The sequence below is a fragment of the Perna viridis genome, chromosome 3 (genome assembly GCF_037379345.1).
Source record: "Perna viridis isolate PV_CMFRI_1.1 ecotype Kerala chromosome 3, ASM3737934v1, whole genome shotgun sequence".
Taxonomy (NCBI): Eukaryota; Metazoa; Mollusca; class Bivalvia; order Mytilida; family Mytilidae; genus Perna; species Perna viridis.
Window position 1 is genome coordinate 58,542,718 of NC_142447.1, and position 20,223 is coordinate 58,562,940.

Sequence of the window (20,223 nt, forward strand, 5' to 3'; positions counted from 1 at the left end):
AAAAATGCACTTTGGTACAAGATATTACTTAACCATATAAATGGTAAAATGTATAATGTTATTTATGTTAAATATGTATACAAATGTAAAATCATGTATTGTATACTAGTATAACAATGACAAGTCTGATTATTTCCAATGTAATATGGGTGTCAGACAGGGTGAAAATCCCTCGCCTTTTCTTTTTACTCTTAACGATTTGCAAACTTTTCTGGAAAATGAAAGTTTATCAGGATTAGATACTATTTCAAATTGCCTCAACAACAAACTAGATATTTTCTTCTTAAACGTTTTATTCTCTTGTACACCGATGATACTGTCCTGATAACAGAGTCCGCCACAGGCTTACAGGAAATTTTAAATGCATTTTATATATATTGCGAAAATCGGAGGCTCAAAATTATGGTTTCTCATGCGGTAGACAGAGTCAGAATCTAAAGTTTTATTTAAATGGATCAGATTTGGAAACTGTTAATGAGTTTAATTACCTTGCAATTTTATTAAACAGGAGAGATAACGTCAATAAAGCTATTAAAGAGCAGGAAGAAAAGGCTAGAAAGGGAAATGTATGAAGTTTTAAACATAGGGAGAACGCATTATTTTTCAATTGCGAGTGTCAAATCGACCTTTTCAATAAAATGGTTAAACCTATTCTACTATATGGGGTTTTAGCAAATTAACATCATGCCTAGAAAAGGTTCAACTTAGGTTTTGCTAACACTTATTCAAATTAAAGTCATCAACACCTAGTTATATAATATATGGTGAACTTTGCATTATACAGTGAATGTAATTGATGTCAAAGTAAGAATGATGTCTTTTGGGCACGTCTATTAAATGGAAAAGAAGAAAAAAACTTTCGCGTATTTCCTATAGTGTCCTATTTGAATTACATATGGACAACAAATGTGAGTTTTCTTGGATAAAACATGTAAAGAAAATTTTGGAAGATACAATTTGTGATTTTTGCGTTTTCAGAATCACAAATCACAAATTGCCAATCGAAACAGGGCGATGGAACGGGATTGAAAGAGGTGAACGACTCAGTAATTAAGTGCGATGACTCTAAAATTTGAGACGAATTTTATTTCATTATGGAGTGCCCCCTTTTCAGTGGAAAAAGAAAAAAAACTTATTACTAAAAGCCGACCTAATATTTTAAAATACTGACAAATTATGTGTTCCCAAAATAGAATATTCTTGAAAAAAAACTATGTAGATTTATAAAATGCATAAAAAAAAATATTTTCTATAGGCTTGCCTTTTGACCCTCTTAAGAAGTAAATGTTTTCCTGGTGTATGAAAGGTGAGTGTGTGAAGTAAAGTGGGAGTGTGTGTGCCTTTTCTTGTCTTCTTTTTTTTTCTTTTTCTTTTTCATTATTATATAATGTCTCTGTACTATTGTATTTATGGTTTATGAGAATAAAATATCTATCTATCTATCTTTATGATTACGTTGATTCTTTAGAAACTAATATATATATGCTTGGTTCCTTTGGTTCTTATACCCCAAGCAACCAGAATCTGTATCAATGAAAACTTACAACGTGCTTAGATAATTATCAGTTAAAGTGAGCCGAAGCCAATTTTCGTAGTCACAAGCTATTTTCAAAGACCAAAAGATATTTCCTGATATAGTTTTCGGTTCAATTTACTTTCAGGGTTATGCCAGATTATAAAAACATAGTTTACGGGGCATTGATCCGGTTCACTGAACAAAAACGATAAATACATGTATCTAAGGCTCAATCGACAAAAAACCTATGTCACAAATTATGGTTCCCCTAAAAAAATACATAAAAAAATATAAAATATTTCAAATGAAGAACGCCCAATAAGTTTTCTAGAGACAAAAATGGCTAGAAAACACAATTCTAATAGTTATTTTTACATCGAAAACGATTTAAATTTTACGGATGTCCCATGAAACACAGTGAATTGCATTACAATTTTCCTGAAGCTGTAAAGCAAATGTAACTGACACATATGGTAAGTCTATGTGAGGAAAAAATACCATAAAATTATAAACAATATGAAAATGAATGATTCACGTGTAAAGGATGTTTTTATTGAAAAAAATACATGGTTTTTATCTTTTTCCAAATGTGCATAAATTGTGAATTGTGAACGTTACGGTGTCTCTTGCATCTATTAATGGTAGTAGCAAACTTTCCATATTCTCAATCATACACACACCAATGTCAGTCATAAATGACTCTTAAACAGCTTTTTCAGGTGCTACATATTTTGTTCACATCCTTGGTAAAGTAGAAGTCCACGAATTACGTTACAGTGAATTACGTTACTGTAATTTCTTTTAAACAGATAAAAAACACTGTCATTTGAACAAATTAACTATCATTATCAGTGATATCGCCTATCATACGGGCATCTTTAGAAAGGAAGTTGTGACGCGGAACAATTGTAGAGGCGTTCCTGATGTGAACATTCCTTCTAGTCGTAATTGTCCTTTATTTCTGTTAAGTGCAGTTATTTAGATATTATTGATTTTCAGTTTAATTTAATTTAATTTAGAAACGGAGAATACATGTATTGGTAAGATGTTATGACAATAGTATATTGATATGTATGATATATAAATCAAGCAGTGGTGTATATTACGGTGTACCGTAGTTCAAAACATTGTAACGTAATTCACCTGTTCATAAACTGTCTATTTTGATTACAGAAAATGGTTTTACTTGACAACTTGTCATGAGAAACATTAAATTAATGCTAAACAAAGATAGAAATACCTTTCAAAAACAAAAGCCATTCAAAAACGATTTAATCATTGCAAGAATTTAAGTAATCACAAAAACGATATGTAAGCTTCTTCGTCAACTGATATAGATAAATTATTTTTTGTTTTTGTTTATTCAGATAACTTGAAAATAAGGAATATATATTGAAATTAAGCATTACTACAATAAAATATTTGATAATGCACCTTTAAGCAAATACCAACGATTAATTTCAATTTCTCAGCTATATAGATGACGTATTATCTATAAACAATCCTATTTTCGGGGATTTGATACATCGCATCTACCCCAAAGAACTTGAGATGAGGGATACCACAGACACTGTAAAGTTAGCCTCATATCTTGACCTACACGTTGAGATCGATGGTGAATGGAAAACTATTGACCAAACTTTACGACAAACGTGATGACTTTTCATTCAGAATTGTCAACGTTCCATTTACCTGTGGCAACATCCCTTCAGCACATGCGTATGGAGTTTTCATATCACAACACATACGTTATGCCAGAGCTTGTCGTAACAACGTAGACTTTTTGTATCGCGCTAGACTTCTTACAGTTAGACTTCTGAACAGGGTTATGTTGCTACAAAATTTAAGTTATCACTATAGAAGTTTTATGGGCGTCATCATGAACTCGTGAATCGTTATGGTGTATCCATCTGCACCGTGAAAACGGATTTGTTCAACGTATCATAGTTTTCCTTTCCTCTTTCGTCTACCCTGGACTTTACTTTTTATGGGCAGCTCGGCGGATGTTTCTAGAATAGCAGAGGACGCTTACCCTACCGGTACACTTGGTCCATGCTCCCAGTTTTTAGTGGAGTCGGAGATGCTCATTTACTTTTGTTACTTTGTATGTATTATCTTAGTAACTTTAATTTGTGTTCTTTGTTGTGTTTGTCTGCTTTCCGTATCTGGTCTTTGTCCTTGGATTAAATTCTTTTGATTTCCGCTAGTATCTTGGTTCGATTTCTCGTTTGGGCACTTTAACTGAATTTGAATGAATATCCTTTATCAAATGATAAAAGCCCATTTAAAATCAGAAAAGCAACGTTTGATTCGCAAAAATTAATATTCTTATTAAGATGGAATGATTGCAGTATCAATTCCAATATTGCATTAAATGTAAGTACATGTATATTATTAGATATATCAAACAGACATTCAAGTGTAAAGAATCATGCAAAATGTGATTCATAGTTGGAAAGCCTACATATTTTTATTTGTTTATATTTTGTTTAAAAGTATATAGTAAACAGAAGTTAACATGTGGCTTTCCATATAACCCTTGTTCTTAGGAGATAAAAAATATATAGAATGTACTGTCGAATTTAAAATTAAGGGAGATAACTCTGTAAATGATACTAAAATACAATAGAAACTTGGTTTTTCAATGTGGATTATCTCCTTAGAGCAGACCGATTGGAATAGATAAATATACATTTCATCATGTAGACCTGTATAATTCAACTTAGTAACAAAAATAAAAATGTGAAGCCTTTTACGGAGAGCATTAGATACCAAAGAATCTGCATGATTCTAACTAATACAAAGACTACAAGAGAAAAATGTTAAGACCCCAATAAATAAAATTATGAAATATTGCCGTTGAGCAAAAATTGGCAAAGATGTAGACCAAAAAAAAAAAAAAAAAACAGACGCCAAAAACTGATATGAAAAATCGAAAGCAATATTAAAAAAAACAGAAACAGACAGAAAAGATGCACGACAGGAATTTATAATATCAAAGGAAAACAGACAAAAATCAAATAAAACCAGACAACATGGGTCTAATACAGAACCATACAGTGTACGGTTATGGCCTATTACAACAGACATAAATATTACAATGAACATATGACAGATATAACCGTAATATTTAAACGGTATATTTTTGTTTATTTACATGATTTAACGATTGAAGACTCTCTAGTTTTAAAACAATTCAATACAAATGTTGAGGACATTCTCAATAAGATTACTAATCTTTAAAATAATTGCATCAAAATTGAGGAACACTGAAATATTTCTGACAAACTGTTGATCAAAATCAATGAAACATTACTTTATATATTTTGTAAATAGGGGTTATTTTGACAGACACCCTTGATGTGTTAGTAAAAGTTGCAGTTATGTTGTAATTGTTGAAAAAGTATGCGTAACATAAACGAACTGGAAAGCTCTTCACGATCAGCCTCAACGTCCTCTATTCACGATCAATCTATAGCACTTATATTACCGATCTCTCGCTTGACAGTGTGACGGTGGTTTATAACTGTACATTTTTTTTAATTTCCTCGAATCTTGCTTCCCTTGATTAGGCTGCTGAAACTACGCATTATTTGATGGTTATTTCTGGGGGTTGTGAGGTATAAATATTTAGATTATTCAGTAAATCACTGTGTATTTTTCTTCACGCACCACGTCAGGGACTATATAACACTAATACAAAAATGTAGTTTTAAGTAATATAAATTAAGTCACTAGCCACATCTTGTGCACATTTTGTCTGATTCTTAGACAAATCAGTATTCTTTAATTGGACTTAAAATTTATACTTGTACTGCTTACTACATCATTTTGCTATATGTGTGCTCTTATGTGTAGCTGATAATTATATGTGTTGTGTATTGTTCTAGATATGTATGTTGGTGAAAAGTAAACGGTACTTGACTTTACTTTCGGATATACAACGTGTCATTACCGAAGTTGTTCTGTTTTTAACATTGGAAATGTAATTTCCGTTTGATATTTTTACCGGTAGTAAAATGTGAAAATGGGACAAAACTTAAAATACTTTATACTTTTGTGCTTTCTTGTCTTATTCTATGTGTTTGGGGTGCTTATATTTGCCAGAGGATTTCTATTGAAGAGAGTTGTAGTTGAAAGGAACAGTAGTTGTAAGGTAGACTTTGCCATGCAAAGTGACATGCATGGGGAAAAGGGATGTTGGATGCACGTTCGGTTCAAAAAGGCAGTGGTTATTGTCATAGATGCATTGAGATATGATTTTATGCAGTATGATAAAAGTGTCAATAGTGCTGTCGCCTATAAAAATAAATTTACATCTGTAAGGCATTTACTAATGAGACCAAACAATGCTAAACTTTACAAGTTTATTGCAGACCCCCCTACTACTACTTTACAGAGATTGAAAGGCTTGACAACTGGAAGTCTGCCAACTTTTGTTGATGCTGGCTCAAATTTTGCCAAATCTGAAATAACTGAAGACAATTGGATTGATCAGTTAATAAAGAATGACAAAAGAATAAAGTTCATGGGGGATGATACATGGATTGGTCTTTTTCCAGACAGGTTCAAAAAGCAGTTTCCTTTCCCTTCATTTAATGTCAAAGACTTGCATACAGTTGATGATGGTGTTTTAAAGAACATTTATAAAGAACTTAAGAAGAAAGATTGGGATGTATTAATAGCACACTTTCTTGGTGTGGATCATTGCGGACATAGATATGGACCAAATCACCCAGCAATGTCAGATAAACTATTACAAATGGATGATATGATCAGGTACATACATTTACTTGTAACATTAAATTATTTTATAGAACTAAGTTGTGAGTGATTTTGTTGCACTGTAAACAAAATTTTGGAATACATTGTTTATTATTATGCAATAGCAGGAATTATCCCGTTTGACTGTCTTAATATACATGTACAATGTACTTGTACATTGTATGTTCAAACAACATGTACATGAACATGCATGTCCATAGAATTTTAAGGAGCTGAGTGGTAATTGAAATTAAAGGTCTAACATGAATTGTTTGTTATATATGCACAACTTCCTTTCTTTCATTAAACTTAAAACCTTTATCACTAGAAATACTGTGAGCAAAGAGAAATCACCTCCTTAAAATGGAGTAAAATATACAGGTAAAACCTTTATCATCAATCATCTCTCTTTCGAGTCCTCTAACAATGACTACATGTATATTCCCACATGCACATCTTCATATGATACCTAACTTTCCTTTGAAATTTCATCAAAATCCTTTTAGTGGTTTAGGAGGAGTTGTGCTTATGAGGTTATAAGATGTACATTTGTAAAACCCTCCAGTTGGGTTATCTTGCTTTGAAGTCCCGACAATATTTTTTCTTCATGCCTATATGTACATGTATATGATTTCCTACAGAATTTCTTCAAAATGCCTAGTTGCAAATTAGTCTTATAAAAATGTTGACAGATGAATAGAAGGACAGGCAGGGTGATTCCTATATACATTTACCCCAAATCATTGTTTGCAGGAGGATACATTTATAAATTTGTATAAAAATGTATGAAAGGCTTTGTAAGTCTGTCATTTGTCATGCCAATGTGGACATATTTACGAGACTGCTCACTATTACTTTTTTCGAATGCCCCCTTTATTACAATGCAAGAACTAAACTAATGAGCGACCTACAGTGGGTTCTTGAATTTCGCAATATAGATCTACATCTACTCATTGGTCTTGCAGAAAATCTATGAGAAAAACAATATGAAGTTGTGTTGTACCTTGTATGGCCTTAACCCTTTCTTAAATGTACTAAAAAATTCCTTACACATCACATCATGCCATATCACCTAATGTTATATTTTTACTGTCTTGTTATAACTTTGTGAAACTTAAATAACACTTGTGAATTTGTATGCATATACTTTATTATAATTACTATTATTTCAGGAGAAGGCTTCGTAAGTGTGTTATTTTACTTGTGTCTGATACATTTTGTATGTTTAAACTATAAAAGTCTACAAGCGACACAGTGACATTAAGTAACCATCCATTTTAAATCAAAAGTACATTTTGTATTTCAACAGAGACACTCACACATACTTAGAAGTATACAACATGTAGAACTGAAAAACTGGACCTATCTTATCCCAATGTAAAAGTTGTTTATCATATTTATTCTTGAGTGATCTCCAATTATACCAGATGTGGTTGAAAACTGCATGTATATCACATCTGTGAACTGTTATTAACCTGCATGTATGTGAAAGGCTACAAATTTACTACTACATGTATCATATTGAATTTAGAATCCTTAACATTTTCCAGGAATGTAACAAAACATATAAAAGAGGATACTATTTTATTTGTGATGGGAGATCATGGTATGACTAGAACAGGAGATCATGGTGGTGACAGTAGGGAAGAGTTGGAAGCTGCTCTCTTTGTATATAGTCCTGCTCAAATTATCAGTCATCATAGATTATGGGTATGCTAGTACATGTACATGTGTATTTTGATTTTAGTTGCACTGTTACATGTATGTGGTGACCAGTTCTCCATTATTTTTTACGGAATTATGTACTAATAACAAGAATTACTTTTCTTATAGTAAATTTTAGGGGAAGATTTGCACCTTTTATCATTTGTAAAGAGATGTGATAAATTTTTATGTCCTTTAAACTATAATTGGTGTTCTATAACAAACATGCAATTGATTGACAGTTTCAAAATTTAAAGAGATTAACTGTATATCCATTAACACAGATTTGTAATTTTCACACTAAAAAATGAAATTTGCTAGGATACCCTGACACTGCAAAATAAAAAGAAGAAAACTGGGTTTCTTCTTTGTTATCTACAAATGTAAATATAAATCTGAGTGTTGTGTAACAGGATATGAAGAACTTTTTTTTCAAAATGAAGCTGCTCAGTTTTTGTTTCACAAACCCCATTTGCTTTGTAAAAGAAGAATTAAAAAATTGCATGTGCGGCCCTGTTGTCACTATCAAAGTCTCAATTTTTCTTTTGCAAATTGATTGTGACAACATGGCTTATGAAGACATAATTTATATAAATGCCAGTACACTGGCATGCTGTTAGTACAGTGCTGGTCAGGTTTGTAGAAGCTTCCCTTTGACATTTGATTTGCTTCCCAAAAATGTACACCAGAGAGAAGACCCTGAACTTATACAAAGTCCAAAAACTTTCTTTAATTTGATGTTTCATTGTTTTTTCTAGAAAGAAAGAGATAGCATATCCCAGGTAGACTTAGTACCAACCATCTCATTACTGATGGGTATCCCCATACCTTTCTCTAATCTTGGACAAGTAATTGAGGAACTATTTACACACTGTCCATGGTGGCAAACTACAAGTGATATCAAAAAGGTTTGTTAAAGATCAGTATATATTCAAAGATACAGACCAATATATATCTAAACCTTTGAATAGGCTCACTTTTAAGGGATATAGTTATGATATTGTTCATAATTGTTGTTAAATTATTAAGGATAGCATTTTTTGTATTGATTCACTCAAAGGGTCTTTACGTAGAAATTAAAACACTATATTTAAAGCAGTTTTTGGCATAACATGGGTTGTGTCCTTATTGTATGACATGATGTACCGTGATTCTCAACCCCTCATGGGAAGAATTGGGATTGATTTTACTTACAATGGGGAAATAACTGTTTGTAGGTTTAAACTGTTCTGGAGCTGGCATGTCAGTTAACTGCTAGTAGTCCTTAGTTTGTACATTTGTGTTATTTATATTCTGTTTCTTTATTGCCATTGTAACGAGGGACTCGGACCTCTTTGAATTGATTTTAGATGTGTTTAATTGTGTAATATTTTTCCCACTGTGTTTGATAACGCCAAAGTACTTAAACCCTGCTACATGTTTTGCACCTGTCCCAAGTCAGGAATTTCTGGCCTCAGTATGTTTTGTTTTCACCTTTAGTTTATTTTTTTATATTAATTGAGTATATAGGGGCTACTGTTATGTTGTAACTGTGTATAATGATGTTTTGGGGCCAACTGCAGCCTGTCCTTTGGTATGAGGATTTCCTCTTTGTTCATTGAAGACCAATAGATGGCCTTAAGTTCACATGTTCATCCTGTTGGGGTTGTTGTCTCTTTGAAATATACACCATACCTTTTCCTGTTATATATGCATTTTGAAATATACACCATACCTATTCCGGTTATATATGCATTTTGAAATATACACCATACCTATTCCCGTTATATATGCATTTTGAAATATGCACCATACCTATTCCCGTTATATATGCATTTTGAAATATGCACCATACCTATTCCGGTTATATATGCATTTTGAAATATACACCATACCTATTCTGGTTATATATGCATTTTGAAATATACACCATACCTATTCCTGTTATATATGCATTTTGAAATATACACCATACCTATTCCTGTTAATATGCATTTTGCAATATACAGCATACCTATTCCCGTTATATATGCATTTTGAAATATACAGCATACCTATTCCCGTTATATATGCATTTTGAAATATGCACCATACCTATTCCGGTTATATATGCATTTTGAAATATACACCATACCTATTCCCGTTATATATGCATTTTGAAATAGTATAAGAATTTGATTTAATTGATCTCTCCAAGTTATAACCTTTCTGTGTCTGCATCATTTTTAACACTTGTCTTTCTAGTAGGGACGTATTATGGTATATTCGTGTCCTGTCCATCTGTTGTTCACACTTCACACAATAACTTAAAAATGCCACCAATTTTTGTTATATTTCTGTGAATTGTTATTTTCTATTGATTTGAGCTCCCTTTTGATTTTTGTAAATTTGCATTTTATGATTTGGATTTATAGGACTTTGTTTATAAAAAAAAGTGAGATTTCACAGTTTTTATACCCAGTACAGTTTGCACTCATTTTCACAAAACTTAAGAAAATAGCTTGATACTTTTGATGATAGCTCTCTTTTCAATTCTTATAAATTTCTGATTTTCAATTTTCAATTTTTTTTATTTGATTCATAAAAATGGGACTTCCCAGTATTGCACTGAAACTTGAAAACACTTAAAGCAATTTTCATGAATCTTTGTTGAATTGGTTTTTTTTCTCTATTATTGTAAACTCTTTATATTTTGTTTCACATATTTAATCACAATAAATAATCAGGGCTGTTTCAAGCTTGAGAGATTTGGGTCTATATTTCCCCATCTGTTTAGGGTTTTATTTAGATGTACATGTATCTAGCTGCATTCCATGTATCATTTTATGTTTGTTATTGAGTTTTCCTTTAAAGGACAATTGTTCAGGTCAATATGCTTTGACATAGTAATTTATGTGAACACTTACAGGGCCTAATCTCAGGGATTTCATTTTTTTTTTGCAATGCAGGTACCTTTGGTTTTGTAGGAGGTACTTTTCATCATTTTGTATAATAAAACTGTATAAAATTTTTAAATTCTAGCAGTACCTTTCAGTAGTTTAGAAGGGTAAAAATACCTGGTACTGCCTTTTAATGAAAGGCCTGTAATCTAAACATTGATGCCAAGAAGAAGTTTTAGCAAATTTTATTTTAAAATTAACAATATGGACTTATTTGTCTATGTAATTTAATACAAAAACTCCCTGCTCATGCCCTTTTACTAATAAACACAAAATGGTAGCTCCCTTAGTAGACTATGTTTAACCTACTAATAAATGAAGCCTGTTCTCCTGCTTCTCAGTTTAATTTTTAATTTAATACTTACAGTAGTAATAAGTAGTAATAAGTCCATTATTCTTTGGAAATGATGAATGCATTATGCATGTAAAACTGATGATCATCTTCCTTGTTATGTCTCTTTTTATTTTCTTTCCAGGTGTACCACAGCACTAAAGCACTCAGATTAAATGCCAAACAAATAAGTGACTACCTAAGAGCGTACTTTGATTACTCCTCAGATTTCCCTATACAACGATATTATGAATTACAAGATCTCCTTGACCGTACAGAGAAAGATTTACAGTCATTGGTTACATTAATGGTGAAAGATGGTGCATCAAGTCATATCACCGAAAATTTGATACATTTGAGACAAAATTATCTTTACTACATTCAAGAAGTAGGAAAAATCTGTAAAGGCATTTGGGCAAAATTTGATATGATGTCAATATCCATAGGTATTCTAACCTTGATATTAGCTATTTCTACAAATATTTACTACTTAGAAGTTTCAAAGGATACAGACATACCAAGTTCTGTGATTATTATAGTACTATACTGTTTACTTTATTTGACTTTTGCACTGTTTCAGTCATTTATTGCTGGAGAATCCCTCACTGCTTTCATGGTGTATATATTGGCTGGAGTAGGAATTGTGATGGTATGGGTAATGATTTATAACCTCTCCAAGTCTTCTGAGAACAAAGCTAAGGAATCACATCTTAACTTAGAGATTAGTAACATTTGTTCATGGATGACTATACTTTTGTACTTTGTATCATTCTTTTCTAATAGTTTTGTAGTGTATGAAGATACCTCAATATTATTTTTGACACAAACACTTTTATGGGTATATTGTTTCAAGTGTGTTGGTGCAGCTGTACCTAAATCTGAAACAGCACAGTGTGAACAAAAATCAAAAAGACATAAAGTACTGAATAAAACATATGATATCATGAGAAGCCTGACACATCCAGTGTGTTTGTCAGTTTCATTAACCTTTATTATCTGTGTGTTACTTAGGATCTCATCAAACTTCAGGGCATGTAGGGAGGAGCAGTGGACATGCTCCTTGTCATTATTTTTGTATCCACTAACAAGTTTACCAGAAGAATATGCTAGTTATAGAAATATGAGATATTTCTTCAGTGTAGGTTGTGTAATATGTTTTGTTCTAGTCATAAGAAGATATTTTAGACACTCAGGAAATTTACAAGGACAGTCACCTGGAATTCTTTGTGTCAAATACATTTACTTTTTTTGTGGTGTAGCCATTGCCTTGCATTGGTCACTACAAGGTTTACCTCAGCCTATATTAGATGCCTTGCCAATGTGGCAACAGGTATTATTGCCAAGATTGGTATTTATATTACTGTTCATATCATTCATAGCTACAGTGCTCAAGCCATTAACAATTCACCTACTTCCAAAACAAGACACATTTTCTGTACAAGCAGATGAAACTGTTATTCCACAAGTGTATAATAAGGTAAAGGAAAGCTTGAGCGAGACAACGGACTCTCAACAGCCTCCAATAGTATTTGGACTTGGAACAACATACTCAGCAGCAATACTCAACTTTGTAGTCATAATATACCTGCTTCTTACCTTATTGCTTGGAGATGGACCATCACCTAGTTTACTATTAGCATTTTTATGTTTCTTCATGTTTCTTGAATTGTACACAGCATCTGGATCTTTTACCAAGATGGTATTTTCTGGAAATGAAATGTCTGGCTTCAGCATGACCAAAGCCTGTAAGTTTGAAGTTTAATAATCAGTTCTGTTAGAATATTTTTTTGTGTAGAAAAAATAGAGTAAAATATAAAATTCTTCTTTTTATGCTATACAAATGTATATTGAGCAGTTAAAAAGAACATTTTTTTGGTATCAATAAATACCTGGTATGCATGTAGCAATTGAATGTTAATGTCATTACATTTTACAATTATTTCAGGTAAGGAAGTAAACCTATGGCCACCTGTTGTGTTCCTTTCAACCATGATCTCTGTTTATTTCTACCATACTGGTCATCAAGCCACTGTACCATCTATTCGGTGGGAATCGGCATTTATTGGTTTCCATGGTGATTTTGACAATAACATCATCCCAGGTGTCCTTATAACATTAAACACCTTTGCCTCTGAAGTTTTTCTCAGTGTTTTATGTCCATTGTTGGTAGTATGGCCACTGACTGATGGTCTGTTCCTCAAGTCTATGTTAACCAAGAAAGATGAACCTGGACACTGGAAGGGAGATTTTCTTCTGTTAGAAGATGAAGGTGTATTCAAGCAGATGCTATTCAGACTGTTTTCATCCATGTTTCTATTTCAAGGCATAAAGGTAAGACGTACATGGTCAATAACAAATGGCATAAGAAGTGTACCAGTAGTTTTGTGGTCGTATATTGGTATGGCGCTGTGGTTGTCATATCTGTAGATCCTTGAATCACTCACCTTGTTGAATTCTGTCTTTCAAGGGCAATAAATTTAACAAGAAGTTGTTCAAACTTTTGACTCAAGAAGACTTTGGTAGGACTTATCATAAAGATCATTTCAGCAATTGAAAGTTTCTTTCTATCTATTATAGTTTTCAAGATATTTGCTGAAAACTGTAAAAAAAAAACCAAAAAAAAACACCGTCATTTTTCCCCTTTCAAGGGCAATAACTCTTATGAATTATCTGACAACTTTTATGCCTGAAGACTTTTGTAGTCCTACAAATGGGAATCATTTCAGCTATTGAAAGAATTTTGCTTACCTAACAGTTTTGGAGATATATGCGAAAAACTACTGTCTGAACTCTATGTTCTGTTTTTAGTAATGGCGGCCATGTTTTTCCATGTCAGAATCAAATATCCCCACATCAGTTCTATGCAAGATACCCCAAGGAACATTCATACCAAGTTTGGTTTCAATAGGTAAAGTAGTGTCAGAGAAGATTTTTGAAGGATATAACATTAAAAATTGCAAAAAACATTGAAAAATGGCAGTAACTCCAACATGGCTAAATGGATTAAAATGAAAATTTTACCCCAGATAGATCTCATCATGTTGAAAACTTATCCATGTCAGAGTGTAGCTCAACATAATGGTTTTCGAGATATATGTGAAAAACTACTGTCTTACCCCTATGTTCTATTTTTAGTAACGGCGGCCATGTTTTTCAACGGATCAAATATCCCCAGGATACCCCAAGGAACATTCATACCAAGTTCGGTTCCAATTGGTCAAGTAGGAACTTGATTTTTAGCTCACCTTCCAATTTTTTCCAATTTGTCAAGTAGGAACTTGATTTTTAGCTCACCTTCCATTTTTTTTCAATTGGTCAAGTAGGAACTTGATTTTTTGCTTACCTTGAGCCAGGTGAGATAAAAATCAACTATTTAATTTTCGGCCTGATTTTGAAATTTTTAATTGAAGTTCAAGTTTAGTGCTATATCGTGTCCATACCACTTGTTGTCCCTATGCTTAAGTGTGGCAAAAACTAATACTGTGTCCACACATTCCCAAACTGTTCAGGGTTTGACGACTGTGGTTGTATCATGCTGCACATTGGCAAAGCTTTTTTTGTCTTAAAAAAGATTGTTTTAAAATTGCATGTGTATATGTGTATATGACACTCATCTTTCCTGTAAGTTGTTACAATTATATGAAGAAAAATGGTTTGTGTAATTCCCTTTTTCTTCATTTTTTAGCTCACATGTACCAAAAGTCCAGTGAGCTAACATCACTGGTTGTCTGTTGATCCCCATTAGCATTTTGTTACAATCGTCTCTGAAACCATGATTCAATGTAGTTCATTTTTTGACACTGTCATCTTGTATATATGTACTGGGGTAGTTTCAAAATTGGAATGCGCGCATTTGTGTTCAAAAATGTCAATTATAGCTTTATGTAACTACCTTTAACAAGAAGGGATAGAGAAAATTTGAAACTATACTCGAGATGCAGTGTTTTCCTTTCGTCTTTCAAGCTTGGTCTGCAAACCACCTTTATTTCACAGCCTTTCCTTCAGATAAGATGGTCTGTAATTTTTGGAAAATTCCGTATTTTTTTCTGACAACTGAAAATTTGATTAGAAAATTACAACTCAGTTAGAAAAATCCAACAACTGGAAAAAAACTTAAACTGGAATAGTCGTGATATAGTTATATACATAATATCAGTCAGTTAATAAAGGATGTGGAAAAAAATAACTTAGGACAATTGAAAATTTGATCAAAATTTACAAGTTCAAGAATCATAAATCGTTTAATTGCAACTCATCTGTATGAAGATTGCGCTATATACCAAATATCTGGTCAATATCTTAAAGTTTGCCCCCAAAAAAAGTCCAGACAAGTGATAATTTGATTAAGATATGCCAGGGAAAAAACATTCAAATGTAAAAAATAATCAACTTACACTCTAACCCTCCTACTAAATCAAGTCAAATAATCTTTATAAAATGTTGGAATGGATGGCCAGACAGACTTATACTAATGTACCCTCAGATTTGTTGGTAGGGATGGATGGCCAGACAGACTTATACTAATGTACCCTCAGATTTGTTGGTAGGGAAGGATGGCCAGACAGACTTATACTAATGTACCCTCAGATTTGTTGGTAGGGATGGATGGCCAGGCAGACTTATACTAATGTACCCTCAGATTTGTTGGTAGGGATGGATGGCCAGACAGACATATACTAATGTACCCTCAGATTTGGGATGAAAAACTGAAATAGAAATAAAAACATTATCTTCTTCCTATAAATCAATCAAGAAATATTTCTTGTGTTTCCTAACATTTTACTGATGTTTGCATTGTTTAGAAGATTACTTTTGTATTTTGTAGGTGTTTGGGGCAATTTGTGCAGCTGGTTTACACAGAAGACATTTAATGGTATGGAAGATATTTGCTCCCAGATTTGTATTTGCTGCTGTTTCCAGTTTTGTTGTATTTACCTTCACAATGATGACATATTTAGTTGTAATCAACATTCATCATGCTTTAACTAAATGGGTAGATAATTTACAAACGAAGAAAAAAAAATCATGAAACTTGTTAAATTTAAACAGTTTAACATGTGCATGTAGTCTTTTACATAGATTAAACCATGTGTCCAGAACATGTACTTCCGTATCATATTTTTATACCCCCACAAAGTGGGACATATAAAGCACTGATGCTGTCCACCTGTCTGTTTGTTGGTCATCAGTTCTGATCTGCAACTCCTCTAAAACAACCAAATGGAATTTGATGAATCTTTTCCACATGATGTCACTGTTTACCTCTTATTTTGTTTTTCGATCTGAATGATTTTTGTTTTTTTTAATATGATTTATGGGGAGAGTTGTAGGGGATATCACCAAGTGAACAAAAATATTAAAATATATAACAGCAAAATAAGCCAAAGTTGTCTTCTTTCAAGAGGATAAAAGAAGAAAGTTTCTTCCATGAAATGATATCATGTTTTTCAGTCCGCTTTTCTAATGATGATTTGTTAATAAATAGACTTGTGTATTTAATACTGAGAGATATAACAATAAATTAACCATACAAGATGCGAACTTCATTGTGCATGGATGTGGAAGCCATTAATCATTTGCACTTTTAAAGGATAATGTAACAGATATTTTTTGGTCAATATAATATCCTAACAGGTTATTGGTTGGACCAATGTGTTGAATATATAAATCCTTGGTTGGACGTCAAAATCCAAAGGTTTTCAGTTAACCATTTTCTTACAAATTATCTCCCTTTGAAAAGGCCTCACTTGACTTTTGTCATTGTTGTTAACACTTTTAAAAAACTTTCTCCCGAAATCTCCTGTGACACTTCTGGACCAATTAGTACTGAACTGAGTTTGCTTTCAGTATCTGCGAGTGTTTAATTGGATATCTCATTTTTATTCTTTATATGTTGTATGTTGATGTATTGCAGTTGTATCAGGGGCGTAGCTGCCGATAGCAACTGTAGGCACTTGCCTACACATAATTTTCGCAAATTGTTTATGTGGACGAGAGAGATTAATAATCAGGGCCAACATATATAACAAGGATTTTATATTGCGATTACATATACATCCATTGCATATACAAGCCATATCTGTCATGTTTGTTACAATCGATAATAAAAGTACTCGTGTACTGAATTAATTTATATCGATCATTTGAATTTTTACGCCACAAATGATCGTCAAATTACGAAAATATGGGATAAAAGCAGAGACGAAAGGGAAGTATGGGGATCGAATTTAAATGTATCTAAACACAAGCTTATTATTGTAAATGGTTAATATGGAACTCTTTGATTTATTTTTGATTTCACCATTGTGATTACGAATGATATTTAATAAACGCACAACAAAATTCGCCATGCGTCGTAGCATGCAGTGCGCTAGTTTGCGAAATATTCAGGTTCGATGTTGGATTACATGAAGCACCTCGATGAATTAACACAAAACATCCAACATACTCCATAATTTAACTACAAACTACTAGTTCGCCTTTCCCAGTTTCTAAATTTTCAAGTCGAAATTCAATTTAAAGATCTCCAGGTCGAAACTGTCTGTCAAATCATTCAAGCCACAATCAGTGAAATAGAGCATACCCTTAGATACATGTCCTTCTCAACTAGCCACATATCTTAGTTGATAAGCTAAGTCCTACAAGTTATCGCATAAACACCTGTGTGTCATGTCAAAGCACTGAGTTTCTGGGCACCTAGTTCCAGAGACACGCCCATTAATATAAACTATAAGTCTTAGAATAAAATTTCAACAATTATGTCTGGTGCAGTTAACACTCGCGATGTAGTTTTAAGGTCCTGAAGCACCTACAGCTCTGTCATTATAACACATGGCCAAATAGCCAAATATTATTACAAAAAGCAATATCAGACTGACACCGTTCCTGAGATGCATTATCAAATTTTTTATGCTATCGCCCATAAACAAAGTTTCATTTTTATTTGTCATCTCCGGGCTTCCGATGTCATTAGGCGGCAACCATAATAAAAAAAAATAGGATACATTGGATGATAGATCAGGATAGTTTCGGGGGTTATGCTACCCTTTTGCTAAAAGTCAAGCAAAAAATGAAAGGCAAATATTAAAATGTTAGCCTGGAACAGGGAGTACAATCGCTGCTTGGAACCCCTTTCTTTATATAAGTTTCATGGTCGGAACCACTGCCCCCTTGTAAATATATGGATCCGCCAGGCCCTGTGTGAAATATGTGAAAACAGTTCTTCACTCAGCATTACTCTTTTTCGTTTCTATGAACGATAGTTATTTATAATCTCGAAGGATTTTCATTTCTAGCTAAACTTCAAATGGTTTATTTGGAGTCTAAGTATACAGCATTTGTAGACAAATTGAAATATACCAATATATCAACATATTGAATATAATATAATGAATGATGAATTGGTTTATTTGAGTAAATGCATAGAAATAAACAGGTACTGATAAGAGGTTAGAGGTCAGCTTTTTTAATTGGATCGTTGTTAATAAAAACCAAATTAATTAGCATATTTAGTTCACAGCAAAAGTTGTTTATTGGCGTAAATTGACAAGACAAGACAACTTTATTGATAACCTGAGACACAATAGGTGTACAAGAGGACACTATCACTGCATACAAATCACACAATACATGCAATAATTACATAACAAAAAATAATACACTAGATATAAAGGTTGGTTATCACAGCAATTTAGTCAGATTTCTAATAAATGATACCAAATTAATGTACAGTTCTTTATGACAAAATTCAAGAAGCCTTTATAATTTATACATCTGCGGATTTATAGTATAGTATTTTGGTAAATATTTATCTCGAATTTATTTGATCTTTTCATGCTTACACAGAAAGAAATAATGGAATTCATTTCCGATTCCCTGCTCACAAAGATGACATGTTCTTTGACCTTTTGGTATCTTAGACCATCTACCTAATTCAGTATTTTTAAATTGGAGCATCTCAGTTTGGCGATTTGGTGCCTTTCATCTACTTTAAGTTTTAACAAGTATGATTCTAACTTAAATTCTTTTTTGAATTCAAAATAAAATTCGCCTCTTGAAGAGTTATTAGCATTTGAGAACCATGATTGAATGAATTGATCCTTTAACTGTCGATCAACAATGGTTTTCAGTGCATTTCTGTCCAGAGTTTATTGATCATTCCAAATAAAAGTAAGTCCTGCATCGTTTAGGACGGACTTAGCAAATGATATCCACTTAAAGTTATTCGGATTTCTGGGATGCAGAGCAAACATTACCTTATACATGATAGATAATAAATTATTGTCCGTGAACTATTCCAATATAAAATAAGTCTGCTTTTATTATTTCCATAGGAATTCTGCCTAGTTCGCCATAGATTATGTAATTTGGGGTGCTATTCCTCACCTTTAAAATGCTTTTACAAAACTGAAGGTGTAATTTCTCAAGACTATCTGTATTTTCAATCCCCATATTTCTGAACCATAAATCAAAATCGGACTAACTAATGAGTCAAATAGTTTCAACTGTAAATCAATGAGAATAGCAATATTTTCTTATTTTCCTGTAAAGAGCGTATAAAGCCTTTTGTGCTTTCTCAATTAACCTTTTCTTCCCTTTACAAAAATTACCATTAATATTGAAAAGTATACCAAGGTAAGTATGAGAATCTACAATCTCAATCTCTTCACTATAGATTTTGAATATGTGCCTAGGCTTAAATTTCTTTTTACTAAATACAACAACTTTGGTTTTACTAATATTAACTTGAAGCCGCCAACTTTCACAATATCTTTCAAAAACAAGTATTTTTTGTAACCCCTCTCCCGTTTCGGACAAAAGCGCAGTATCGTCTGCATACAATATATATTAACAGCTTTACAAATATTTGCACTTTCTCTTGACATCAAACAGATAAATCCTTCAGTGGTTCCACGTTATTTTCAGCAACAAAAAAAAAAGCCTCCAAGTCATTTAAAAACATTGAAAATAGAAAAGGTGATAAATTTTCA

General features: G+C 32.5%; 1 protein-coding gene across 1 annotated transcript; it reads left to right on the forward strand.

Moving 5' to 3' along the window:
- Positions 1-5,483: 5,483 nt before the first annotated feature.
- Positions 5,484-16,338, forward strand: LOC148623107 (GPI ethanolamine phosphate transferase 3, catalytic subunit-like). The gene is made up of 6 exons (XM_088573640.1): positions 5,484-6,295; positions 7,831-7,990; positions 8,743-8,892; positions 11,379-12,978; positions 13,179-13,564; positions 16,059-16,338. The coding sequence occupies exons 1-6, from the start codon at positions 5,544-5,546 to the stop codon at positions 16,260-16,262; spliced, it is 3,252 nt and encodes a 1,083-aa protein (XP_088429766.1). The 5' UTR covers positions 5,484-5,543; the 3' UTR covers positions 16,263-16,338.
- The last annotated feature ends 3,885 nt before the right edge of the window (positions 16,339-20,223 follow it).